Genomic DNA, 26,887 nt, shown 5'->3' with positions numbered 1-26,887 from the left:
ATAGGCAGGACGTTCGTTCTAAAAGTAAGCTCGACGTCCGTTACAGGGCGACGGACCGACTACTCAACAACAACAAAATCCAGAAACCAGTCTCGTGAGGCTGGTACCTCTAGTAGAATCTTTGACAGCGTGGAAGCTACTGCCAAATGTTTCTCGTTGGGTCCTGCAGACCGTAGAAAAAGGGTAGAAATACAGCCAACATCTCCAGGCGGTTGATGTCAATCTCGACGCAACGCGAGTTCCCTTGAAAGGGAACTTGTTTTACCTGCCGGGTTAATTTGGAACAAGGGTGGTTTTAAATATCTTGGTGATTATACTTTTGTGTGTAAAAATTGGGACAATGTTTAGAAAAAGTTGAAGGACGTCTCAAAAAATGGAAATGGATCTTGCCACACATGTCTTTTAGATGATCAACAACCTAGTGTCTATGCTGTGGCACCGTTTATCACGTGTAGACCCTCATTCATCTTGCCAGTAGGGGCACTGCTTTCCAACTCCAGTTTTTCCTGAGGCTCCTTGTTGGGCCCGCTGACCTTGTCTGGAGACCCTTACCTAGAACCATAATGATCCAAGGCGGGAATTTGGGTCTTGCTGAGCCTTTGTTTTTAATGGACCTGAGTGCTAAAAAAACTCCCAAAGTTTTACCATGGACTGTTCACGGTTCAAGAGAGTGGCAAGCTGTGAGTCCCTGTCATGGCTGTTGAAAGAGCCAGTGGTGCATGGCACTCGCTTCAACGTAGAGCACATAACAGGACCCTTCGTGGTGCAGTTGTTCTGTGCGGCTGGGATTGTTACACTGAGACATGTGGTTGATCTGTGTGGACCTAATTTTATCGACACTGCAGGTCTAGCCTCTCATGTGGGATTTAGATCGATCAGTTCATAAATCAATTGCTCAACACTTGGAAGTGCAAACTTACAAAGACTAAATTATCCTTGTTAAATGAATATTGTAATGGACACTGTCAACCAGTTGATGATTCTTTTCCTGCATTGTCTCTTTTTCCAGATTCCTGAGCTCATCTAGGGCTTGACAATAAGGTCAGAACGGTATGGAGAGCGATATACAAACCATCGTTGACCAAAAGGGTAGGAGACCTACAGTGGAGAATCCTACATCCTATTGTGGCTGGCAATGCTTTTATTTCTGTTTTTAATCCCAATGTAAGTGAAGATTGTTCTTTGTGTTTGCAGAGGGAAACAGTATATCACAGATTTTTGGATTGTAGCAGACTGTGCTCTTTTTTCAGTTGTTGTAGACAACAAATGTCTAGCCTGACGTCGTCATACTCAGATTCTAGTCAGAATGTGAGTCTGATCTGCTCCATTGGGCTGTGATTATGGGGTGTGTTTCAACCGAACCAGGAAGGAAAATGCCTCTGCACTCAATTGGATAGACCTGCAACCAATCAGAGCAACGGAGTAAGTGACGTATGTTCTTCATTCATCTTTCCGATCGACAAATGCCTTGATCACGGCTCTCTGCTCCTCTTTTAAAATTAATGTGCTGCCGATATCTTCTATAACAGATGCGATGGCGGAATCTACCCATCTCAATTCTCCAGCGGCAGCCATCTTTGTTGCAAACAATTCAACCCAAGCACTCTTTGGTGACATGGATGATTACGTTACTGTTGATCATCTGTCCATCATCATATAAAGCCCGTCCTGACAATTTGATTGGTCCGAACAGCTCTGGTTCGAGCATAGTTGCTCCACAACGGATCAAGTCAAGACCGAACTTCCCGACCTCAAATGTTGTGGGCGGGGCTAAGTTCGGCTGGCATCCAGGCTAAGAAATTTTTCTAAGCATTTGTTTATTCTTGGTTTCAAAAACATCAGTCTAACAATAATCAGACTCACCAATATCACATATTATAAACTAATTTATTTGTAAAATTATTGAATATTAATTTCTCTTTTTTCAAAAATATCAATACTTAGCATAACAAGATGAGGACCAGCTTTACATCACAAGCTGAAGATCATTAAACTAAGCATACTGAACACACAATAATCCTCAAGAAAACATTACCATACAACTAGAGCATTAAAGATTGTTAACAATATTCATATCCTTCCATACAAACATCTTCACCTTCATTTGCTTGCTGAAAATAAACTGTGGTTTTATTCGTCAGTGTTAGGCGGTTCAGCACTGGGATTCTCTTCCTCTGCGCTGTCGTTCTCACTGTCTCCTGTGTTTTCTTTAGCATTCATGTTCATGAAAAGAGGGTCTTCAACCGCAATTAGATCTTCATTCTCTAAGGGAAACTCTTCAGGACGCTTTCGTTTAAAAAACCCACACTACACACAAAAACACATACAGATTGGCTTGAGACTTTGAGAGGTGAATGATGACATCAGGTGTGAGGTGATCTGATTGGTTCTTACCTTCAGCAGCAGGATCAATATGATAATGAGCAGGATGAGCCCGCCCCCTGCACCAGTGCACACGATCAGCATTAGACTGGGTGGAACGACAAACTCCACCTTCACTGCAATCTGAGAGGAACAGAGAGAAACTCATCAACCAACTGTACAAACGTTGATCATCTTTAAATGATGGATGAAGGAGTGAGATACCTGTGATGTGTGAGGGTCGTCCTGCAGAGTGAAGAAGAGATAGTTAGAAATATGAGGGAACAGTGTCTGTATGTGTAATACTGTAAGAGTGAGGTCAGTCATGGACTCCTGCAGGTCTGTGGTGTGAGTTCAGACCGACACTGACGATCACGCTCTGATCAGCACAAGCACAACATCAGTTATGGCAAAGGTGCAGATTTCTGTCACTCATCACCTTCAGGCCGGTCGACGTCTGTTTGTAGCGGCTTCTGTTGTAGTGGAGCTCGGCGCTGATGTCCAAGACAGAATCCTCTCTGAACTCGAGGAAGGAGTGTTTCTACAGCAGAAGAAGAGACAGAGTCTGATTTCAGAGTTAGTCCATCTTAAACTGGTGTTTGTCTGTGTTCGTCACTCACGCTCTCGTATTCCTCCACGTTCTGGAGAGCTGCGTCTGCCCTCAGGATGAAGTGAACTGCTGAAGCTTTCTGCAGATCAAACTGACCACACTCGAACTTCCCGCAGTGACCGTCCTGAAACATCCACACAACACTGAGAACTGAAACACTGACACCAATAAACCAGAGAATCAACTGAACTAAACAGAGATGAAGCCAGCAGACAGAAGATGCGTTTACTGTGACTGCTTGAGATCGGATCTTAAAGGGATCGTTCACCCAAAAATGATCATTCTGTCATCGTTTATTCAGCCTCATGTTGTTCAAAACATGTTTAATGAATATTGCTTTTTAAATAATCTTCCTGATCAGTTTCATCTCCTCAGCTACTGACTAAGCTACTTTCTAGCATCTGTAAAACCACATTTTTCCATCTTAAAAATATATCTAAATTGACCCTTCGCAGGGAGCTTGATTGACAGGCGATTTAACCAATCATAATCCTCCATCCGCCATTTTGCCCGACAACGCAGTCAGAAGAGATAGCAGTTTAACATGGGAGGATTTAAACTTGAAAAACGGAGTGTACTGACGTCTTTCCGCGGCTAAAACAACAATCCTTCTTATGTTCATTCATGTTTATGTGATGCTATAAATTAACTAGAAGGAAGAGATGATTGGTTCACGAGCAGCTTTAACTGATGCTCTACAGCGATCTGTCAGACACATTTAAGAGCCACAAAACGGTTTGTATCGTTTAAATTTCTTTAAAAAAATGACCAAATTTGAAAGGTGAGACTTTGTTTAATATGTTTAATATCAAAAGTAACCGAAAAGTAACCTGGTCTGTCCTGTCTGTCAGCGTTTCGTCAGTCTCCTCTCTGCTCCGCGATGTATTTTTCACTGTGTGACAACATGGTGTGTGCGTGAGAGCAGCGTAGCTTGTCGGGCATAGCGACAGTAACTAAGGAGGGCGGGTCTTTGCGAAGGGTCAATTACGCCATATGCTCTCATTGACAAATGCGGAACAGTTAGTTCATGCTTTCATGACCTCAAGGCTAGATTATTGTAATGCTCTACTGGGTGGTTGCCCTGCACGCTTAAAGGAGAACTCCGGTCAATTTTAACATTGAGCTATTTTTTTGTACATTTGGAGTGCTGTCAGTACAGAGAACAACGACAAAAATCGGTGTTGCCTACACCGTATTATCCTCTTTTCCAGTCCACAGTAATCGATTGTCGAGTTCACTCGCATAGGTTTAGTTACCTATGATCACGCGCGTGAACTCGACAATCGATTACTGTGGACTTCAACCGAAAACAGGATGTAAACACAGGTACGTGCGCTGGCTGAATTAATATCATTTTTATTCATATCTTTCACATCTACTGCAGTCAGATTCACTCGTGTTCACTCTAAAGGAATCACTCACATGACCTGTGCACTTGTAATGACACATCAAGGATGTTAAAGGGTAATGTCACGGTGTGACAAAAAAAAAATCAGAACAGGACTAAAGTCCTTGTGAATGCAGTGTTATTTGGAGACCTCCAGTGGACACCCGTCTCTATGCACTGCGAATCTGTTGCCATGGCAGCAAGGCCAATTGCCCGATTGACAGCAGGTGTGGAGTAATTACAGGGAGCGTTGTGAGAGGGACACGTATTCGGATGGGGCTTTAAAAACAGAGAGGAAGCAGACTGTCGAGGTGGTTCTCCTCCCGTGAGATACTGTGTTTGGTCGACGGGTTGTTCTTGTATTTGAGGCTGGGCTGTGAAGCGGGCGAAGATTGAAGCTGAGAAGTGGAAAGAAGAGAGTGAAGTATTTGTCAGCGAAAACCCAAGGGATATCGTCAGCAGTGGGAAAGACGCAAAGTGATGAGTATTTGATCCGTTGTTTATATGCACTAACACGGAAGTGGTGTTGAGAGTTTGGAAAGCGTGTGGCACGAGTGAACTAGTACACCGAGTGAATTGTTGATCTGTCTCCAACTTTTGTCCTCTCCCCGCTGAATGTGACAATCGCTGCACCCACCTTCTGCTGTCTCCGGAGAGAAGTTGAGCCCTTGCGAGAGACGAGAGTCGATCTGGTGGGAGAAAGACCGGTGGGTGAGTGCTGGTCCGAATGCACGGTGTGCGAGTGGAATGCAGTGCCTGAAGTGACGATTCACACGGTTTGTGTTATGGGGTGAAGTTCATCGTGTGGAGAAGTAATAGTAGTCTGCTGTGCACTCTCCCCTTACAGTCTTTCACCCGCTGCCTCCAAGGAAGGGCTTTTGATACATCAAGCGCCCAACTTACCATTTTGAGATAGCCCGGCTCTGTCAATGCTGAATGTTTTATATGCTGTTGAACAGTTAAACCCTGCTACATTGTTACAGCGCACAGCCCGAGTGGAGCGTCCCGCTCGAAGTGTCCCCTCCGCCTGTCGGTCTCCACACGCTCCTATTGAAAGCTTCTGCCCTGTTCAGAAAGAGAGAAGGTATTTCAGCTGAATGTCTCATATACTGTTGAACAGTTAAACCCTGCTACCTGGTTACAGCGTACAGTCGAAGTGGAGTGTCTCGCTCAAAGTGTTCTCCCTGCCTGGTGGCCCTCCATGCCCTCGCTGTAAGCCGCTGCCCCTGTTGCGAAGGAAAGGTAGATAGACCTGAACGTTTCATGTACTGTTAACAGTGAAAGTCTGCTGTATCGTCGCAGTGCAAAGCCGAAGGGGAGCTCCCATCTAAAAAAGGGTTACTCCCGCCTGGTGATCCGTACGGGCCTCATCCAAGTTCCGACTCCCCCCTTAAGGAAAGGGTAACCCCACCGGAGTATTCTTACCTGTTGGTGTCAGCTAACTGTGTCGTTCCAGGGAATAGCTGCGGCACGTGCCTCGATCGAAGTGTCTTCCTGTTGTCCAAGGTCCCGGCTAAAGGCTCCCGTTCTACTTGCCAATGCTACCAACACCTGTGATTTCTACTGTCTTCTAGACTCAGTTTCTGGCAACCTTTCGTATGGCGAAATGGGATTACGACTGGTCCGACAGGATGGAGATGATGATCACCGCTAACAGGTGAATGAGGCTGGATTTGACAGATTTGTTTGTTTTCAGGGCTGTTTCATATCAGTAATGTTCAGCAGAGATGTGCTCTCGCGATCCAGGTTATGAAGAATGATTTAATGTTCAATCATGAGTAAATCCTGTATGTTTGTTCACAGTGATAATAATGGAAACACCAGCGATGCGGAGGTGAGGAGGAGCGTCCCGGTTCAGTTCGCTGTTGATCTGGCCATCAGTCTGTGAGTGGCATTTATTTAACTTCTTTTCTTCTGTTTCAGTTTGATCTGCTCTTCATCTCTGAATGATTGGAAACTCAACATCTAAATGTCTTTCTGTTCGGATTATTTTCTGTTCTGGTTTATTATTAGCAGTTAATACACTGAGACAGTAACATTATATTAAAATAACAGAAAACCATATGATTGACTGAGAAGTTATTGAGTTATTGTGTGTTTGTCAGAGTGGCTGAAGAATCTGTGACGTATCTGAACTTCTCTCTGGAGGACAGAGGTCCAAAACCTCTCAGCATCGTCTACAGCATCAGGGTGAACTGTCCCTTTAAGAGAAGCGAGCGAACCGGAGAGCGAGCGCGTTAACGTGAAACTAAAACAGCCATTATTCCTCTGAGAATCTCCGCAGGATCCGTTACTAGTTTCACAGGTAATTTACACATATATTCCTTTGATTTGCAGATATGTCTATTTATTTTTATACAGAGTAAAAGACTTGAGAAAGATATAATATATGGCATATAATAAATGTGACCGAGACCCAGTAGCACTGACTCTGTGACAGGAGCGGAAATTAATGTTCAAAATTACCAGCAAAATCAACACAAATGCTCACAAAATTCTAAATATTAGGTGAAAAATGCCCCTGTATTAGTTCTCTTTAAACACACACACACACACACACACACACACACACACACACACACACATATCTACTTAAGCAATATAACACAAGCAAGAGTTCCAAAAATAACAGCACAAGTGCAAATTGATATTGATTTTACACAGTTAAATAATAGAAAGAAGTTAATATTAAGTGGCTCATATTTTAAACACAATATTGTGAATATTATTTAATTTGTATCTATTTCACCAATGAATGTCGTTCAAAACAAAGTCACAGAACCGTTGCAGGTCTCCTAGCAACACAGCTGATTTGAAAAAAATCAAAGATTAAATGAATCACTCATTAAGACAGCGACTTGACGCCACCTAATAGTGGATTTATTTTTAGATCGACAAAGTATAATGTATGTTTTTGTTCCATTTCAAAGGACTATATTGAAATTTTTCAAACATAAATTCATAATTTTAATTGTGCCATTGTAACTGCAGTGTAAATGCATATGCCACCTTTGAGCTGCATTAAACAGTCTGGGTAAATACATACAAATGCCACTTCTACAGCGCAAACATGGATTATGTTGATACCAATTTCATTTTATAAGAGCATTTTAATTTAAGTAATTGATTACTTAGACTTAGACAGACTTTATTGTCATCCAGCTACACATTTTGCAATGTACAGTTGAACGAAATTTCGTTGCAAGACTCTGAGCATAAAAATACATATATGTACATGAGATATTTATATATATATGCAAGATAAAAATTAATTAAAATTCTAACTAGATCTAATATAAATAAAAATAAAAAATAAAATAAAAAATAAAAAATGGCAGCAGGATCTATTTCAGCAAGATACATAAGTGCAAATGCAAAAAAGGATTCATTCAGTGGGAGTTCAGCAGTCTTATTGCATAGGGGATGAAACTATTATAAAGTCTTGTTGTTCTGCATTTGAAGCTGTTGAACCTCTTCCCAGAGGGCAACAGAGAGAACAGTGCATGATTGGGATGGAAAGGGTCCTTTACAATTGACTGAGCCCTGGTCAGGCAGCGGCTGCCAGCAGTGTTGTCGATGGGGGGAAGTGCTGTCCCTATGATTTTTTCCGCAGTCCTCACCACTCTCTGCACACATTTCCAGTCTGAGGCGTTGCAGGACCCAAACCAGACAGAGATGCAGCTGGTCAGTATGCTCTCTATTGTGCCTCTGTAAAAAGTGGTGAGGATGGGAGGGGGGAGATTAGCCCCTCTCATTCGACGCAAAAAGTGCAGACGCTGCTGTGCTCTCTTTACAAGAGCAGAGGTGTTGAGGGACCAGGTCAAAGTGTCTGTGATCTGCACCCCCAGGAATTTGATGCTGCTCACACGCTCCACTATGGCGTTTTTGATGAGGAGGGGGCTGTGGCTTGGCTGTTTTTTCCTGAAGTCGACGACAATCTCTCTTGTTTTGTCGACATTCAGGATTAGATTGTTTGTGTCACACCATCTCACCAGATGTTTTACCTCCTCTCTGTAGGCCAGTTCGTTATTGTCACTGATGAGACCCACCACTGTCGTGTCATCCGCATATTTAATGATATGGTTTGTACTGTATCTGGCACGACAGTCATGGGTCATCATGGTGAAGAGCAGTGGGCTCAGTACGCAGCCCTGGGGGGAGCCGGTACTAAGGGAGATGACGCTGGAGGTGTTATTCCCAACCCTCACGGACTGAGGTCTGTCTGTCAGGAAATCCAGCAGCCAATTACACAGAGAGGTATTAAGTCCAAGGGGAGCCAGTTTGCTCACCAGATTCTGGGGAATGATTGTATTAAATGCGGAGCTGAATTCCAGAAACAGCATTCGCACATGCGTATTTTTCTTTTCCAGGTGTTCCAGGCTCAGGTGGATTGCAGAGGAGACGGCGTCCTCTGTGGAGCGATTGGTGCGATATGCAAACTGTAACGGATCAAAAGTAGGGGGGAGTTTGGAAATTATATGTTCCTTCACCAGCCTCTCGAAGCACTTCATGATTATAGGAGTAAGTGCGACAGGGCGGTAATCATTCAGTGATGCAATTGTGTGTTTTTTGGGCACTGGTATGATGGTAGCAGTCTTGAAACAGGATGGAACAGTAGCATAAGTCAGCGAGATGTTGAAAATGTCTGTGAGGACATATGCCAGCTGGTCCGCACAGTCTTTGAGCACCCGTCCCTGTATATTATCGGGGCCCGCTGCTTTCCGTGCATTCAGTTTTCTCAACATCCTCCGGACATCAGCTTTCTCAAGTGTAAGTGCTTGTTCGTCTGGGTGTGGTGTGGATTTCTTCACAGAAGTGTTGTTAAGTGATTCAAACCGGCCAAAGTAGTTATTGAGTTCGTTGAGGAAGTCTATGTTGTCCTCACAAGGTAAGGGAGCAGCCTTATAATCTGTTATGGTCCGGATACCTTGCCACATACGTTTGGTGTTTGTTGGATCATGAAAGAATCCCTGGATTTTTTGACCATATGCACGCTTCGCTGTTCTGATGGTGCGGTTTAGGTCAGCTCTGGCTGACCTGAGCGCCTCTCTGTCCCCACACTTGAAAGCTGCATTTCGTACCCTTAATATTGCACGCACCTCATTGGTCATCCAGGGTTTCTGATTTGCCCTTGTGGTAACGGTCTTGGTAGCAGAGACATCCTCCATGCATTTCTGGATGTATGCAGACACTGATTCAGCATACTCCTCTAAGTTGATGTATTGATTTTCAGTTGCAGCTTCCTTGAACATGTCCCAGTCCGTGCGCTCAAAACAGTCCTGTAGTGCTGACACAGATCCTGCAGGCCAGACCCTCACCTGCTTCTCAGTGGGTTTCCCTCGTATTAGCAAGGGCCTGTATGCAGGAATCAGCATCACAGAAAGGTGATCTGATGAGCCAAGGTGGGGGCGGGGTGCTGCCTTGTATGCTGCCCTAATGTTTGTGTAGGCTCTGTCTAGTGTGTTTGAGCCTCTGGTTGCAAAATTCACATACTGATGGAAATGGGGAAAAACTGTCTTCATGTTGGCCTGATTAAAGTCCCCAGCCACAATAAAAACACCATCTGGATGTGTAGTTTGTTTTTTTTTTTTTTTTTTTTTTTTTTTAAATTACATTTAAGAATCTTACATAAAATGTTTAATAAAGTTTAATAAACCTTTAATAAAGTTAAACAACTCTCCCCTTATAAATGTTAATATCTGTCCTTGGAAGTAAAATGTAAGGATATATTTTTCAGTTCTGCCACTGTCTTCTGTGTGTGTTCATTCATCTCCTCATGCTAACAGAGATGTGAAATAACGCCTCAGTTACGACTGTAACCTCGGTTCCCTGAAGAGGGAACTCGCGTTGCGTCCAGAATGACGCTATGGGGAACGCTTTGCGTGATGACGTCTTGAAGCACATGTAAAATCAGTCCAATGGTGTGGCGGAACGTCAGAGGCGGGTGACGTCACGTACCAGGAAGCTATAAAAGCCATCCCGAAACAGAAAACGAAAGCTTTGTAAAGTCTGAAGTCGTGCTGACAGGCATGAAGGAGATATGGCAAGGTGACGCAACGCTCCAGCTGTAAAACCCAGACTCCCTGTTGGAGGGGGGTACATATTCTATGGCCCCCTTCTCTAACAGAGTGTTTACTTCCTGTTCCATAACCAGAACCTGCTCGGTGCCCACCACTGTGGGCAGGACCCCCATAAACCGAGGTGGGCGTTTCTTGAATTGTATTTGATACCCTTTTTCCACGGTCTGCAGGACACAACGAGAAACATTCGACACTAGCTTCCACGCTGTCAAAGATTCTACTAGAGGTACCAGCCTCTCGAGACTGGTTTCTGGATTTTGTTGTTGTTGAGTAATCGGTTCGTCGCCCTGTAACGGCGCACCGGCAGGGAACGACCGAACAGACTGCTCCAACACCCTCCTCGGAGGGGGCGGGCATCCCGAGGCCACTACGTTTCCGGGTGGACCTTGAGATATGTGCTCGCTGGAGACCGCTGCGCCCTGTAACACAGAAGGCGGCAGGGTTAGCAGAACGGTCCCCTGAGGGTACCGAAGAGAGACGGGCACCGTAAAAAGAGGTGTTAACCGCTCTGCTTTGGGGGGGACTACCCTCATTTGTCCTGAGCCCTCGGACGTCAGGACTTTTTCCCAGCAGCCTTCTTGGCGATAATAACGGTCCGCAGATCCGTTTTACCCCTCGAGGGCTGCTGGGTTTGAGAGCGCCCTCCGTGTCCCCGAGGAAACGCTCTGTTTCTGAGTGGCACGGTGCTCATCGCTCTTTTTAGAGGAGTGAGGCTGCTCCCGCTCAGCAGCCTCATAGAAAGAACGGCGGGGGAGAAGTTTCTGAAGTGCAGCTGCCTGTTTTGAAGCTTCTTGAGACTTCGCTACAGCACTTTTAACTGCGTCTCCAAATAAACCAGCAGTGGAAACCGGTGCATCCAAAAGAACATGTTTTTCTTTGTCCTTTATATCACTTAAATTGAGCCACAGATGCCTCTCAGCGGCCACCAGGGCTGCCATAGAGCGGCCGATGGATTTAGCCGTCTCCTTGGTGGCCCTGAGAGACAAATCTGTGGCTCTACGCAGTTCGGATACAGTATCGGGACCAATACCCCCACCCTCCTCAAAATCACCCAATAATTCTGCCTGGTATGCTTGCATTAGAGACATAGTGTGCAAACACGCTGCAGCTTGGCCGGCGGCGGCATAAGCTTTATGAACCAGGGGAGAAGTGAATTTTACTGGCTTGGATGGTAATACAGGAGCCTTCAGAGAAGATGCCGTTGCTGGAGAGAGATAGCTCGCGAGCGTCTCCTCCACCTTCGGCATCTCCCCATAACCATGCTCTTTATAATTGTGTATGGCTGAATAGTGTGATGTTTGTGCAGTATACACTCTATATGACACTGGTTTCCCCCACGATCTCGACACCTCGGTGTGGAGATCGGGGAAAAACGGAAGGCTTCTGCGCTGGGGCTGCGCACGAGATGGCAGGAAACGTTCGTCGAGCTTACTTTTCGAACGAGCGCCCTGCCTATCTTCTGGCCACTCAAGAGATAATCGCTCGACAGCTCTAGTGACAACATCAAGTAATTCCTCAAAAGCGTGAGACTGAGGTGGCGAATCCTCAGCCTCACCCTCAATACTAACAACGTCCAACTCCTCAGAGCTGGACAATTGCAGTACTGGTGCCTCCATCGGGGGGGACGTAACCGCAGCGCGTGCTTCCACACCCTGATGAGAGGCACTGGATCTGTCAGAAAGAGGCTGAGATAAGGCAGAGCCCGTCTCAACATCCACTGACAGATCCATTTGCGAACCCCAGGTCTGAGATCGACGCCGTGCCTCGGCAGCGGCGGGACCCGAGCCCTGGAGAACGTAATCCTGACTAAATCGAGCCAGGCAGGATCTGAGCGTACGCAATGGAAGCGCGTCGCAATGCACACAGTCACCACCCTCGAGTGCTGACCGGGCATGCTCCTCTCCCAAACAAACAACACAAAGAGTGTGTGTGTCACCTCCCGTTAAATAACGCGGGCAGGGATGGACACACACTCTAAACTGCTGCTTGCTCGCCATACTGAATATATATATATATAATATAGACAGACAACACCAAATAACAAGGACAGATTCAACACAGAGCGCAACTGAAGACTCAGAAAGCTTTCGTTTTCTGTTTCGGGATGGCTTTTATAGCTTCCTGGTACGTGACGTCACCCGCCTCTGACGTTCCGCCACACCATTGGACTGATTTTACATGTGCTTCAAGACGTCATCATGCAAAGCGTTCCCCATAGCGTCAAACTCGACGCAACGCGAGTTCCCTTGAAAGGGAACAGCCTCTGCATGTTCATCTGTCCTTACATGAGGAAAGATACTACAGTCTGTCAGTGTGTGTGTGTGTGTGTGTGTGTGTGTGTGTGTGTGTTTTACCGTGGTGCCGCTGCGGTACACTGGTAGATTGATACTGCAGGTGGTTCTGTTCATAGCACCGCTGTCACGATCACCACAGCTGCTTCGAGTCCGGCTGGGCTGTTTGTTCAACACACACACACACACACACAATTGACATAATCCTTAAAGGCCAATTCACACTGCACTGACAGACACAGCACACAGACAATCACCACCAGATTACAGTACGACACTTTTCAGACATTCCACGACCCAAAAAACATCTGGCAACATATAACACACTGACTCAACAGAACTCGACAGTGTCTGTAGCTGCTGGTCGATGTTTGTCGATGCAGTCCGCATTAGACTTAAAACAACACAACATCAATTATTTAGACTTATATTTAGATATTTAGAAACTTATTTTATATCTTTGATTCTTTGACCTATATCTTTATTGTAAATTTAAACTGAATACTTCGGATTGTAGAATTGGCACCGTTTCAGTTTCAAAATTGGAATTTAAATTTGATCTGTCATGAAACTCTAGATGGCGCAGACTAATGGGTCTTTAACTTATTTAGTAGCGATCGCATCATCATCTGTATAGCGCAGCTGATTGGTTGCTGTTGCCATGGTGGCCAATGAGCTGCGGCTCAACATTCAAACAAACAACGGTAGTGTTGCTGTTAGCAATGTACATCTTTTGTTAATGAGAACACGTAGTGCGTGTTCCTAGAGTTTTTAGGGTTCCCTGTTCAGTAAGATAGCTCAGGCTAGGGGTGTTGAAATCAATCGTTTCTACGATGCGGACGTGGATGATTCTGCGTCGATGCAGTGGTAAACCATAATCGATTATAGTTCTGACGTTTCTCTGACGTCATTCGTAGCATACAAACTTGTTAGCGGAGGAAGGTGAAACATAAAAGAGAGTAATATGTGTATGGGTGTGTGTGTGTGTGAGTTTTCCTATCTCATTCTGTCTATGTTCATGTGTACAGATATATCTGTCTATGCAGCAGCTGGTTTTCTCACTCAGCATCATGTGTAAATATGGTTGTATTGTCTATTTCTTCCATTAACCTGTGCAACTCTGCAGGGTCAAAAGTGCTGTATAATTGTATAGCACTAGTCTCTTTCAGCTGTTGTCACCTGATAAAGTTCCCTTGGCCTTTGGAATTAAAACAGCCCCACATCATCACATACCCTTCACCACTCCTAGAGACTGGCATGGGGTACTTTCCATAAGATCATCTCTCAATGCCAATCAAGCCAGCTATTAGGCTAACTGAAATAAAACCATGCCAATCTCTAGCAGGGTTCGTACGGGTGCTTAAAATCCTTCAACAATCGTTGAATTGTTGAACATGGGTGTGTTCACTTATGCTAAGCACTGTATATGCACATCACACTTAATGTATTAAAAAGTGACAAGACTTATTTGAGTAGCAGAATGAAATCTTATCAATTGTGTTGTCTGTTGAGAGTATCAGTCAATTATATATATATATATATATATATATCGCGTATATAGATACTGTATATTTCAGCTGATAATTAATTTTAATGCCAAAAGCATTTTCAGAAGGTTTTTTCAGTTTTTGACAGTCCTTAGTTTGATGTGTGGACAGCGGTACCTTAACGGTGTCAAATTTTGAGAGCGAGAGGCCTTCTGGGTAGTGCAGCACTATGCTGGTGTTGAAGGAGTCGTCGCCTGGGTTGGCCAGTGATACGAGGACAGTGAAATGAGCTTGATTCACCACCAATAACGTGTCGTTCCTGAAGAACAAACCAAACGCAGAACCTTCATCACATTCTCATGTTTATTTCAAATCAAGAAGAAGGGAAATATTCAGAAGCATTTACAGACATTTAGCATTAGTATCATGTCTGATTTATTTATCGGTTGTTACTCACGTAAACCAGAAGGTCAGATTCAGATTGGCCACACAGCTGCTGTTTAAATCACAGTTCCTTTGAAACGGCACCTAATAACATACAAAACAGAAACTTTCATAGAGCTTTTGAATGTTGCAGAAAAGCTGAAGGACCTGATATTTCTAGACAGAGAAAGACATGAATTTAACAAGCCTAGAGTGTATAAATTGTGATGTCAGAAGCTCATCTCACCTCGACATACTTCTCTGTCCTGCTGTGGATGTCAAGGATAGCCGTGGAGTTTCCAGAAAGCATCTCGGTTTGTGAGAAATTCATTTGTATCTTTAGCGGAGACACAGTGTCTCTAATGCAGATCTAAAACAAACACAACATTTGCTGTTAAACTGAAGCTGCTGGGATTGGCTGAAGCTGTGATAGATGAAGCATACCGGCATGAAGATGGGGAATCCGAAACAGGAGATCCCAGAATCCAGCAGGACGAACTTCTGCAGAGTCCTGGATGACGGATCACTCTGATCGAAGAATCCTCGATTGATTGTTCTCATCACATCCACATTCAGGTTCAGAGAAACATTCAGGTTCTTCTTGAGAGATCCTGAGAGAGATGAGAGGGTCAGACATACGGAGGCCATGCTCTTCATGAGACAGAGACTCTGAGATGTCTTTGACGTTACCAATGCTACTGGTCCGCTCTTTCACTGTTAAACACGAAGTGAGATTAAACGCATTAAACGCTTTGTCACTCGGGCATTCAAAGTCGTTCAGACTGATTTCATTGGGACTGAAACTGAGCTGCGCAGATACAGACATCACAGGCCGAGCCCTGAGAAGAGAGAGAAGAGAGTAAATAGCTAATGATACAGTGAGACTAACTGGGCCTAGAACAACTTGACCAACTCAAACTGATAGTTAGTTTCTTCAAATCATTGCATTCATTCTCCAAACTAAAGGTTCAATTACAAACCGGCCACTGAAGGTACTGTACTCAAACAGAGCCAGAGGTCATAACTGAGACCTCGTGTTTAGACTGTCAGAGAATCTTTCCATTATTTTGTGAATGTGTTGTGAAATGTCCTACTTGAGCAGCACGATCCCTCCTTTAGCTCCGATCACGACATCTGTCAGATTATCATCGCTCATGTCCATCTGACCGGACAGAGACACTCCAAACTGCTGCAGACCGGGCAGAACCGAGCGCGCTGGGATCCGCTAAACACACACACACACACACACACACACACACACACACACATCTACTGTGCTAAAGCGGTTCATCATTGCACACGTTTATCCTGCCATGTCTGCCTGTTTATCTGAGAACATTGGGCTCATCTGGGATTCTGGGTTAGACTGGGCACAAACACAGTGTTTGGGATTGAGGGAACTAAAGCAGACTCTCACCTGAGGAGTGTGTTCGGTGTTTATTCCTTGTGTCCTGTCGCCCAGGTAGATGTAGACGACTCCCTCCCCTTCGTTCTCAAGCGGCGCCCCGACTGCCACATCTGACAGGCCGTCCCCATTCAGGTCCTTTAGTGAAGCCAGAGATGCAGCAAATCTGCCGGTGTTTGACTCGTTCAGTGTCTTCTGAAAATACTACAGAGAGAGAAAGAGGACATAATCTTTATTCGTCTGCAGAGGACCAGCGCCAAAACAATGTATTTCCATGACTTTAATGCGATAGTCCATCACCGGGAACCTATTACAATGGCAATACCCTCGGAGCAACTTCATTCCTGGAGTATAATATCCACAACTCCAACCCTGATCAAACACAGCTGAACCTGCTAATCAGTGTCTTCAGGATAACTAGACAGCTCCAGGCAGGAGAGTGTTTTATCAGGGTTGGAGCTAAACTTTCCCTCCAGGACTGAAGTTGCCCATCGCTGCACTGGAGTAACTTAATGGAGATGACCAGCAACCTTCCAGCCACAGGCCCTGAACATTAACCACACTGTACTTACTAATGGAGAATGTTGTGAATCTGTCCATACCTCCTCTGATAAAGTGTAGACGTACAGCCTCCCTTCTGCCCTCGGCCGAGACTGGTGAAATAACGGAGCTCCGACCAGAAGGAAATCTGACTCTCCATCCGAGTCCACATCCAACAGACTCAGAGACGCGCCAAAATACGAGTCAATCTGATGCCAAAAATTAATAAAAATGAATGTAATTGCATTCTAGCATATGATCTTTATAACCTGATGTTCACAAATTGCAGTTGCTAAGGGGTGGTTACTAGGGTGTTGCTAGGCAGGTACTGAGTGGTTGGTAGGTGGCCGGTGAGGTTTTGGAGATGGTTTCAGTGGTTTAGCAAGAGTGTTTCTAAGTGGTTGCTTCTTCCGTAGGATTTGGGAAGCCCTGCTCTTGCTGATGGAGAGTGTTAATATCGTGTCAGAGGGTTCTTCTTCACTAACTTGTTCTCCGGTGATGTTCCTCGTCACTGTCCATGCGCTTTCATTCTTGGTGAAGAGGGTCACCAGACCCCTGTGTTCGGCCCGCGGCGCCCCAGAGAACAGAAGAGAGACGCCGCCTCTCATTCCCAGAACAGCAGAGTAACCTGAACATCATCAGCATCATTAAAACATGCACAGACACTTCACATCAGACAAGGAAGGACCAACAGCTTCAACACACCCATGTACGAGTCTTTGCTGACAGATGGATCCTTAATCTCGGTCTCTTTAAATCCAGATCCTGATCCCGTCACTTCATACAGAGATCCATGCCAGTCATTAGATCCAACCGAACCCACAATAACAGAGTCCTGAAACAAACGCAGCAGTCTCCGCTTCAGTCTCAGCATATTGACTCATTACATACAATTATCACCAGAGATTCTTAAAAACAGCTCTTGTGATCTGATGAGTTGCTTTACGCAAGTTCTTAGAGTCCGTGTGTGTTTTTATTGTGACATTTAGCAGCAAATAAACCCAATTGGTTTCCCTTTTCAAACTGGTTTTACTTCAGTACCCAAATTTAACATCAATTGGCAACACAAAAATGATTATCATATCACATCACATCATAAAAGTAAACATATATGTCCTTAAATATTTCCTATTTTCGAATGTTTTATTTATTTTAATTTGACCATTTTTATGAATGCAGTTCCCTCACAAACTTCCAAGGGATCAAGAGCCTATTTTGGGAAACCCTGCCTTACTATAAATCATACCATATAAATGTCATATTTCTGACCTTGTGGTAGAGGACACTGAATCCACTCTGCGATAACTCTTTCTGTCTGTCTTTGCTGTGTGTGTCCTTTGACCCTGAAACCACAGAAGAAGAACTTTTAAATCATCAGTGGATTCTTCATTAGCTGCTTTTATTTTAAACGTTATTCAGTATGTACTCGATTTCTTTACGCTTGCATTTTACCTTCAATGTTGCAGATCTTTTTTTGCAGGTCGTCCAGAAGTCCTTGGAGTCCATTGTAGTCTTGAATGTAGAAGGTGTTGTTTATTTTTGGTTCTGAAGCCAGTGGATGGAGTTTGGCTAAGCTAACTTTTCCCACCTGACAAACAAAACTGTCATTAAGTCTGTCTGTGCAAAAACACTTTTAACTATGCGAGTTGAAACAGGACTTTAGGGCTTTTCACACTGCTTTTCTCAATTGCTAACAGAATTCATTTAACAATTCAATTTTCAATTATAAACACACACAATCTCATAACTACACACCAACTTGTCCAAACCTCAAGCTTCCAGGTCAAAAATATTTTAATGAACAATCAGTCAATTAGCCTCAGATGACACAGTAAACCAAACAAATACACAGACAGTTAGTCCAGCACAGTACACGTGAGGAGAGGAGTGACGTGCGTGTCCTCGGCTCGATAAACACACTCTAGCTGCAGCTTCTGGATCAGTTGCAGAGGTTTGACTGATGCTGGAAGGAGAGAGCATCACTATAGTCCATCTGGAGAGAACAAGAGCTTGGAGAAGGAGTTGTGTAGCTCTGATAGGAAGAGCCTGATCCTCCTAATGTTGTTTAAGGCAAATCTGCAGGACTGGGCAGTTCTAGGAATATGTGTTTTAATAATGAGAACATGGTTAATCCTGTGTAAAATTAGAGTATTTTTGTGTAGAGTTTTGTGACTGAGCCATTACATGGGAAAAGTCATTCAGCTTCGGTTGCAAGAGTGCAAGCCAGAATTCACTGCATTTAGACTTTCAAAGATTAAACGGGTAATAAGGAAACTCACCCCAATGACGTAGCGGAGGATATTTTGCTCATCGCATCTCCTGAGGGCATTTATATCATCAAAATCAGTGGGTTCTCCATCTGTGATGATCACCAGGGCTTTCTGAGCGCTGAGATCGGCTCCAGACGACACTCTATTCAGGAGATTCTTTCTGGTGATGTAAAATATCATAAATAATGACACAAACATCAGTCTCAACATGCCTCTTTTGTTTCTACTAGGGCTACAGCTAAAAGGAGTGAACTTCATTGACAATTTCAATCTTTTCTGGAGTCAGAGACAACTTTTTCATCGGGATGGCCATCACCCAAACAAACTTGGTTCAAGAGTACTAAAGGATAATATCTACTTCTCCCTCAATCATCCTTCTGCAGTGTGTGCCAATCAACTCAATCTGAACAGCACACACACACCTGGACACAGTGTGAATACCACGGGACTTCACTTCAGCAGCAAAATGGACATGCGGTTGACATATCACACAAGGACAATGCTAACACCACTCCGCCAAAACAACCTCTGCTCACGGACACAATCTCAGCTGAGCCCTGCCAAAAGAGCTCACCACAGACAGACATATCAGAACTGCTTGAAGATTCACCACCCAAGGACGACTTCCTGGAAAACAGCCAGGGAAGCCAGGTCAGCATATCACAACCTCCTATAACACCAGAGCAACAGCCCCTTTCACCAGATACACTCTCCCTCTCCCCAGCAACTCCACTACTGTGCTTCTCACAGAAAATGGAAGAACTGGTGTATGCTGGAACCAGACTATCCCACTCTTTTGCTGCAAGCCCCCAGATACCAACCAAAAAAAGACAGGCACCGCAACCACCCGCACCAAAGCCTGCACCAAAGCCTGCGGGCCCAGCTCGCCCTCCCCCTCCTGTGAGAGCTCTTCGGCCTCTGCCACAACGCCAGGGCCCACACCCTCCTCCATCTGCTCGAGGTGAACCAAAAACAACTGATACCAGCTCTCAGTGATATGTGTCGGGTCCCCGTTTTGATAACAGTAACTTTCTCAAATGTTTACAGAACAAACGGGAACCCAGTGTGCCTGTATCTTTCTCTATTGCTGTTCTATTACAAGATAGAAAGTCTAAGGCCTTCAATAGCCGTACAGCAAACCTAACTAATCTGATGCCTATTACACGTCAAACTAATATTGCTGTGGGGAAAAGTAAGTCTGTGAAGTTAGCACTTTTAAACATTCGCTCACTTAAAAATAAATCACTTCTAGTCAACGACTTAATAACCACAAACAACCTGGATTTTATGCTTCTAACTGAAACCTGGCTAGAAGACAGCTGCAGTGCAACAATCCTCAATGAAGCAGCCCCTCCTAACTTTACTTTTATGAGTGTCTGCAGAGCTGTTAAGAGAGGTGGGGGTCTAGCTGCTCTTTTTAAAGATGTCTATCAATGTAAGCAAATATCACTTGGGAATTACTTGTCTTTCGAATATCTGGGTATTGTGTTAAAAGGTGCTCCACGCATTTTACTTATCATTATTTACAGGCCTCCAGAATACTCTCCAGCCTTTGCTGAGGACTTTACAGAACTGTTATCAGCAATTACATCAGAGTTTGACTGTTTTGCCATTGCTGGAGATTTTAACATTCACATAGATAGTGCAGAAAACAACATGGCTAAAGAAATCAAAACTGTTTTAAAAACTTTTGACCTGACTCAGCATGTACATGGACCCACACACAATCGTGGACACACTCTAGATTTACTTATTAGTAAGGGTCTAAACATTTCATCGATTGTTATTAAGGATGTAGCACTGTCTGATCATTTGTGTATTTTCTTTGATATATTGATCTCTCCTGCCACTGAAGCTAGATCTGTGTCTGTCAAGAAGAGATGCTTAAATGAGAACACTAGTGTACTATTTATGAAGGCCATATCTTTAACACCAAGCATATGTGCAGACTCTGTTGATTTTCTCCTTGATTCTTTTAACTCAAAAGTTAAAAGTGTAATTGATGATATTGCTCCTGTTAAAGTCAGGAAGAAGAGTGGCAGACAAAAAGCACCTTGGAGAAACTCAATAGCAGTGCAAAATATGAAAAGACAATGCAGAAAAGCAGAGCGCATGTGGCGGAAGACAAAACTTGTAGTCCATTATAACATCTACACAGACAGCATCCATGCTTTTAATAGGGAACTAGGCAAAGCTAGACAGACTTTCTTCTCAAATATTATAAACAGTAATTTAAACAACACACGCACTCTTTTTGCTACTGTAGAGAGACTGACAAACCCCCCAAGCCAGATTCCCAGTGAAATGCTCTCAGACAACAAGTGCAGTGAGTTTGCTTCTTTCTTCTCTGAGAAAATCAATAATATCTGAAAGGTGATCAGCACATCCTTGAGTTGCACTGAGGTCAGACAGATCAAACCGCCTGAGAAAGTAGTTACTATGTCTGATTTCAAAGAAATTGATGGCAAAATTTTGGAAGAAACAGTACAGCACCTTAAAACATCAACCTGTGCTCTTGACACACTTCCCACATCATTTTTCAAAAGTGTGTTAAACAGTTTAGAAGCAGATCTCCTAGAAGTGGTAAATGCCTCACTACTCTCTGGGAGTTTTCCAAACTCCCTGAAAACTGCAGTTGTCAAGCCCCTCCTGAAAAAGAGCAATCTGGATAAGACCATATTAAGCAACTATAGGCCGATCTCAAATCTTCCTTTCATAGGCAAGATCATTGAAAAAGTTGTCTTCAATCAGCTGAACAAATTCTTATGCTCGAATGGATACTTTGACAATTTTCAATCTGGCTTCCGACCACACCACAGCACAGAGACAGCGCTCATTAAGATAATAAACGATATTCGCTTAAATACTGATTTTGGCAAATTATCAGTGCTGGTTCTACTCGACCTCAGTGCTGCATTTGACACTGTCGATCATAACATACTTCTGGACAGGCTGGAAAACTGGGTGGGGCTTTCTGGGATAGTCCTAAAATGGTTCAGGTCATACTTAAATGGGAGAGGTTATTATGTGAGTATAGGAGATCATAAGTCTGAGTGGACATCCATGACATGCGGAGTCCCTCAAGGCTCAATTCTGGCGCCACTCCTGTTCAACCTGTATATGCTCCCAATGAGCCAAATAATGAGAAAGAACCAAATTGCTTACCACAGCTATGCAGACGACACACAGATCTACTTAGCCCTATCGCCTAACGATTACAGCCTCACTGACTCCCTGTGCCAATGCATTGATGAAGTCAACAGTTGGATGTGTCAAAACTTTCTTCAGTTAAACAAAGACAAAACTGAAGTCATTGCATTTGGAAACAAAGATGAAGTTCTCAAGGTGAACGCATACCTTCACTCTAGGGGTCAAACAACTAAACATCAAGTCAGGAATCTTGGTGTGACACTAGAGTCAGACCTTAGTTTCAGTAGTCATGTCAAAGCAATAACTAAATCAGCATACTATCATCTAAAAAATATTGCAAGAATTAGATGCTTTGTTTCCAGTCAAGACTTAGAGAAACTTGTTCATGCTTTCATCACCAGCAGGGTGGATTATTGTAATGGACTCCTCACTGGCCTTCCCAAAAAGACCATAAGACAGTTGCAGCTCATACAGAACGCTGCCGCCAGGATTCTGAGCAGAACCAGAAAATATGAACACATCACACCAGTCCTCAGGTCTTTACACTGGCTGCCAGTTACTTATAGGATTGATTTTAAAGTATTACTACTAGTATATAAATCATTCAATGGCCTTGGACCTCAATACATTGCAGATATGCTCACTGAATATAAACCCAACAGATCACTCAGATCATTAGGATCATATCAGCTAGAAATACCAAGGGTTCACTCTAAGCATGGTGAGTCTGCTTTTAGCTATTATGCCAGCCGCAGCTGGAACCAGCTTCCAGAGGAGATCAGACGTGCTCCTACAGTAGTCACATTCAAATCCAGACTCAAAACACTTCTGTTTAGCTATGCATTTACTGAATGAGCACTGTGCCAATGCTCGTCCGACTATCTGTACTGTATTTTATTTTTTATTTTTCTAAACTGTTTTAATTATTCCTATTTCTTTTTATTATTTTAATTTCTTCTATGTAAAGCACTTTGAATTGCCATTGTGTATGAAATGTGCTATATAAATAAACTTGCCTTGCCTTGCCTTGCCTTACAGCTATTGATTATTCCAGTAATCGAGTATTCTACCGATTATTCCATCGATTAATCGGATAAAAAATTGTGGTAATAAAAATAGCCTTTAAAATGACTTAAAATACAAATATATAATAACAAGCAATAATAATTGGTTCAAATAAAGTATGAAAGTAATCATATGGGTTTTATTGAACAACACTGTTTAAATACGCCATGTAAAATAAATGATATAAACTAATATAAACATAACTAACTGTACATTGCGTGTTATAACCAATGCCTGCAGAGGGCGCCAAAGGCCTGGTGTTAGTTGTTGTTACACAACGGCATTATCAAATCCATGTTTAATATTGGCCAGACAAAATTTACTTCAAATGTCCACTTAATCTTTAATATTTGGTCACTTCTGTGCAATAGAAATGCAGTAGCCGCTGTAATTTCTTGAAAAAGAACATGTTCATCAAAACATGCAAACTCAGAGCGAGGGTTTAAACTTTTATTTTGAAATCGCGATGAACAAGAATTTGCATATTTAGAAACATATTAATGTATTCTCCTGTGCTGGCATAGATTTACAAATGAGTGACGTTACAAATCTTGTGAAACAGCACACTGCGTTCCCAGATGAACGTTATAAACAACACAAGCTCACAGCATGCAGAGATGGAGACTGAGAAACAGGAGACGCTCCACGCTTATACTGTAAATGATAATAACAGTGCAACTAAGAAACACAAACCATGCCCGACTTTTTGCGTTCCCAAATGCCCGTTATTGGAACCGTAAACAAACAGCAGAGGCTGAGTTTGCGTGGGGCAGCGTTTACTGTGAACAGAGCTGAGGTCATGTTAACATGAAATCTGCACACACATTAATAAAGCGTTGTGCTTCTCTGTGGAAAACAACAGTGCATATATTTATTTAACTGAATCGCAGCGATGTAATAATAAGGTTAAATGATTCTCGTCCGCCACTTCCGGTATTTTGCCGTGACTCAACATGGGTAAATTGCAATCGAGGATATTTTCCGAGTACTCGACTTTAATCGAGGAATGGTTGCAGCCCCAGTTTCTACACCAATGTGTTTTACATTTTTATTTAGAGAATGAGATAAACCAGAACAACAAACGCAAATCTACAGAAAGAGCCATCTTTCATTTTCATTTATGTGCATTTCAAGACTGTTTCTCTTAAAGTGTAAATTCAGTAAACATTCATAAGCATATTAAGGTTTCACTCACAAGACATAGTCGATTGCTCCGTGTGTGTTTGTGATACTGTACATGTGTGGCTCTTTCATGAGTTTGTCTTCAGCGGAGCCGTCCTGATACGCGTTGAAGTCAAACACAGTTCTGAATGTAGATGCAAACTGGACAGCAGCAAACTGACACACAGAAGGACAAACAACAAGCACACGTGCCGTTAACATCATTAGCAAACCATAGACCATTACATGGCCATATTTCCACATTAATAGTGCTGGGTTGATTTACCTTTATGGATGAGTTTGAAAGTTTTTTCATAACATCTAAAATGAATTCTTTGTTCATTTTAAACTCTTCTGATTTCAAACTTTTAGATCCGTCAAAGAGAAACACCAGATTGACTTCTCTCTTCGTGCATTCTGCAGAAATACCACAAGATATGGAAACACATCTGTTACGCCAACTTCTTTTAGCAATCAAACCATTAATTATTGACAAGATGGCCAATACATCCATATTTTCCCCAAGTATTTAACATAATGTCTTTATCTTTAATCATGTCTTTAGTCTTTAATTGAGTTGTCAATAAACACCAACTGGAATGTTACTAAGAACCCAACACATGGTGTTCAGTATTACAGTATTTCACAACTGCTAAGACACATTTCTTGAAACCTTCACCCATATTCTCAAAACTTTAAACACAAAACCCAGTCTTTAAACTACATTCACAAAACCCCTGACTCTTCTGGCAAAATCAAACACTTGCCTCAAAACCATTTGATCTGTTCTCAAAATCAAACTATGCTTTCAAAACATAAACACAACCAGTCAATATATAAACACTCATCAGCATTCATTAGACACTACATAAAAAAAAATTGAGAACACAGCGTCCAGGGCATGTAGTTACAGAGAAAAAAAAAATGTTTATTGCATATAGAAAATAATTTTGCCATAAATAAAAGTAAATAATTCGCAACTCAGTACAGCAAATATATTGCATACTGTAAGTACTGCAAGTAATACAGTATTGAATGTCTGTATTTGCAGTATAAAAATAAAGTAAGCCCAATGAACAAAGACAACTCTAAATGAAAAGTGTATTACACAAAATATTGTGCAATTGCAAAATCAGTGAGTCAATGAGAGACTCATGCTAATGAGAGAACAAAGGAGTCCTTCCACCCTCATTTGGTAGTCTTGCAATTCTACAAAAGGGAAAATGCTCTTACAAATGTATACATACAGTAACAATAGTAATGGACATCACATGTAAAATGGATTGTAAATCTTTTTTTATTTTTTTCCCCAGTCCCCTGACAAACTGATGTACTGTATCAAATGTATACAGTAAACTTTCAGTCGCACAAATTAGAAAAACAATACATTTTTCTCTTCTCTGAATGTCCTGATTATGGTGGTGACAGAGAATCTGCTCAAATTGGGTTGTACTATTTGTCCTGCTTCCCTCATTGTCATTCCATGAACAAGAACATGGTCTCTATCACAGTTGCCCGAATTTGATCTGAAATTACTATCCTTGGTCTTGCTCTTCGTTGTCCTTGTACTCTTCCTCCTCGTCCACCACCTCTTACACAAACTCTTCCTCCTCTGCCTTTCACATTGTTTCCATCCATTGCTGGAATCAACATTCAGCGCACCTGGGCCCCCTGTGCACTCTGAACTGGCTTATATTCTAGACAACTGATTTGATCACATCATTAGAAACAAGTGTGAACAATTTTGAGTTGTTGTGTGTAAACGATGACAGCGGTGTTGTAGTTGTGTTTAACTTTTGCCACATGTATTTACCATTTTGCAACACAGTGCAAAATGTGTTTTAGTGAGCGAGAATGTGTTTAGAGTTTTGCAAAAAGAGTGGATGAGATTTGCAAACAGTGTCTTAACTACCTGAACTTGTTTAAGGTTTTGCCTACAGAGTGACTGATTCGACAAATGGGTTTAGGCCACTGAGCATTGGGTTCAGAGAATGGGGTTTAGTGTTTTAGCAATTGTGAAATACTGTAAAGACTGAAATAGTTAAACTGCATTCAGTGCTAAAAGTGTCGTTATCCGCTGGTTTCTGTGTCAGACTCGTCAGACCTTGGTAAGCGGCGGTAAAGTTTGAGACGGCCTGTAAACGGCTGTTGAACTGGACGCAGACGCCGTTCAGATACGAGTTTCCGTCACACTCATGAGGACGATACGGACTGCAGCTCTGAGAAAGAGACACAATATCTGAGACAACAGAGGAGGCAGAGAACATTCCTGCAATGTTTCCCATTCTTCAATGGACACAAGTACAGAAGAGACAGCGACGAGAAGTCAAACACTAAAGTGACTAATGAAGGAAGCAGCTGAACTTACAGTCAAGCGTCCGACAGCATCAGGCGACACAGCAGAAGACATGCCGAAGAACCGAGCGCTCTCTGAGCCTGTCAATCATCACCAGAGAGAGAGAGAGAGAGAGAGAGAGAGAGAGACAGAGAGAGGGAGAGAGAGAGAGAGAGAGGAAGAGGGAGAGAGGGAGAGAGAGAGAGAGAGAGAGGGAGAGAGAGAGAGAGAGGGAGAGAGAGAGAGAGAGAGAGGGAGAGAGAGAGAGAGAGAGAGAGAGAGAGAGAGAGAGAGAGAGAGGGAGAGAGAGAGAGAGAGAGGG

General features: G+C 43.0%; 1 protein-coding gene and 1 long non-coding RNA gene across 6 annotated transcripts in view; one reads left to right on the top strand and one right to left on the bottom strand.

Annotated features, from left to right (window-relative positions):
- Positions 1 to 1,869: 1,869 nt before the first annotated feature.
- Positions 1,870 to 26,887, bottom strand: part of LOC311077449 (integrin alpha-L-like) — a 45,478-nt gene continuing 20,460 nt past the window's right edge. For 2 of the 5 annotated variants that reach the window (XM_084105953.1, XM_084105954.1), the window contains exons 4-26: positions 26,599 to 26,666; positions 26,335 to 26,449; positions 24,517 to 24,647; positions 24,265 to 24,407; positions 18,864 to 19,014; positions 18,037 to 18,172; positions 17,854 to 17,927; positions 17,290 to 17,419; positions 17,070 to 17,212; positions 16,617 to 16,793; positions 16,057 to 16,248; positions 15,734 to 15,864; positions 15,330 to 15,478; positions 15,084 to 15,250; positions 14,887 to 15,009; positions 14,674 to 14,744; positions 14,394 to 14,535; positions 12,793 to 12,891; positions 2,982 to 3,095; positions 2,801 to 2,902; positions 2,587 to 2,607; positions 2,395 to 2,505; positions 1,870 to 2,307 (exon numbers count right to left, since the gene is read on the bottom strand). In XM_084105953.1, coding sequence (XP_083962079.1) covers positions 2,131 to 2,307; positions 2,395 to 2,505; positions 2,587 to 2,607; positions 2,801 to 2,902; positions 2,982 to 3,095; positions 12,793 to 12,891; positions 14,394 to 14,535; positions 14,674 to 14,744; positions 14,887 to 15,009; positions 15,084 to 15,250; positions 15,330 to 15,478; positions 15,734 to 15,864; positions 16,057 to 16,248; positions 16,617 to 16,793; positions 17,070 to 17,212; positions 17,290 to 17,419; positions 17,854 to 17,927; positions 18,037 to 18,172; positions 18,864 to 19,014; positions 24,265 to 24,407; positions 24,517 to 24,647; positions 26,335 to 26,449; positions 26,599 to 26,666 — 2,867 coding nt within the window. In that variant the 3' untranslated portion in view covers positions 1,870 to 2,130. Of the gene's footprint in view, positions 2,308 to 2,394; positions 2,506 to 2,586; positions 2,608 to 2,800; positions 2,903 to 2,981; positions 3,096 to 9,668; positions 9,714 to 12,792; positions 12,892 to 14,393; positions 14,536 to 14,673; positions 14,745 to 14,886; positions 15,010 to 15,083; positions 15,251 to 15,329; positions 15,479 to 15,733; positions 15,865 to 16,056; positions 16,249 to 16,616; positions 16,794 to 17,069; positions 17,213 to 17,289; positions 17,420 to 17,853; positions 17,928 to 18,036; positions 18,173 to 18,863; positions 19,015 to 24,264; positions 24,408 to 24,516; positions 24,648 to 26,334; positions 26,450 to 26,598; positions 26,667 to 26,887 lie in introns of those variants that run through there. The other 3 variants (XM_084105955.1, XM_084105956.1, XM_084105957.1) reach the window with 2 other exon arrangements.
- On the top strand, positions 5,890 to 6,547 carry LOC311077520. Its single transcript, XR_014604906.1, has 3 exons — positions 5,890 to 6,015; positions 6,162 to 6,242; positions 6,464 to 6,547. It is a non-coding gene; the product is annotated as an uncharacterized lncRNA (long non-coding RNA).

The sequence above is a fragment of the Abramis brama genome (assembly GCF_963993115.1).
Source record: "Abramis brama genome assembly, chromosome: 2".
NCBI classification, from domain to species: domain Eukaryota; kingdom Metazoa; phylum Chordata; class Actinopteri; order Cypriniformes; family Leuciscidae; genus Abramis; species Abramis brama.
The sequence above is the reverse complement of the archived record's forward strand: the minus strand, read 5'-3'. Positions and strand labels throughout refer to the sequence as shown.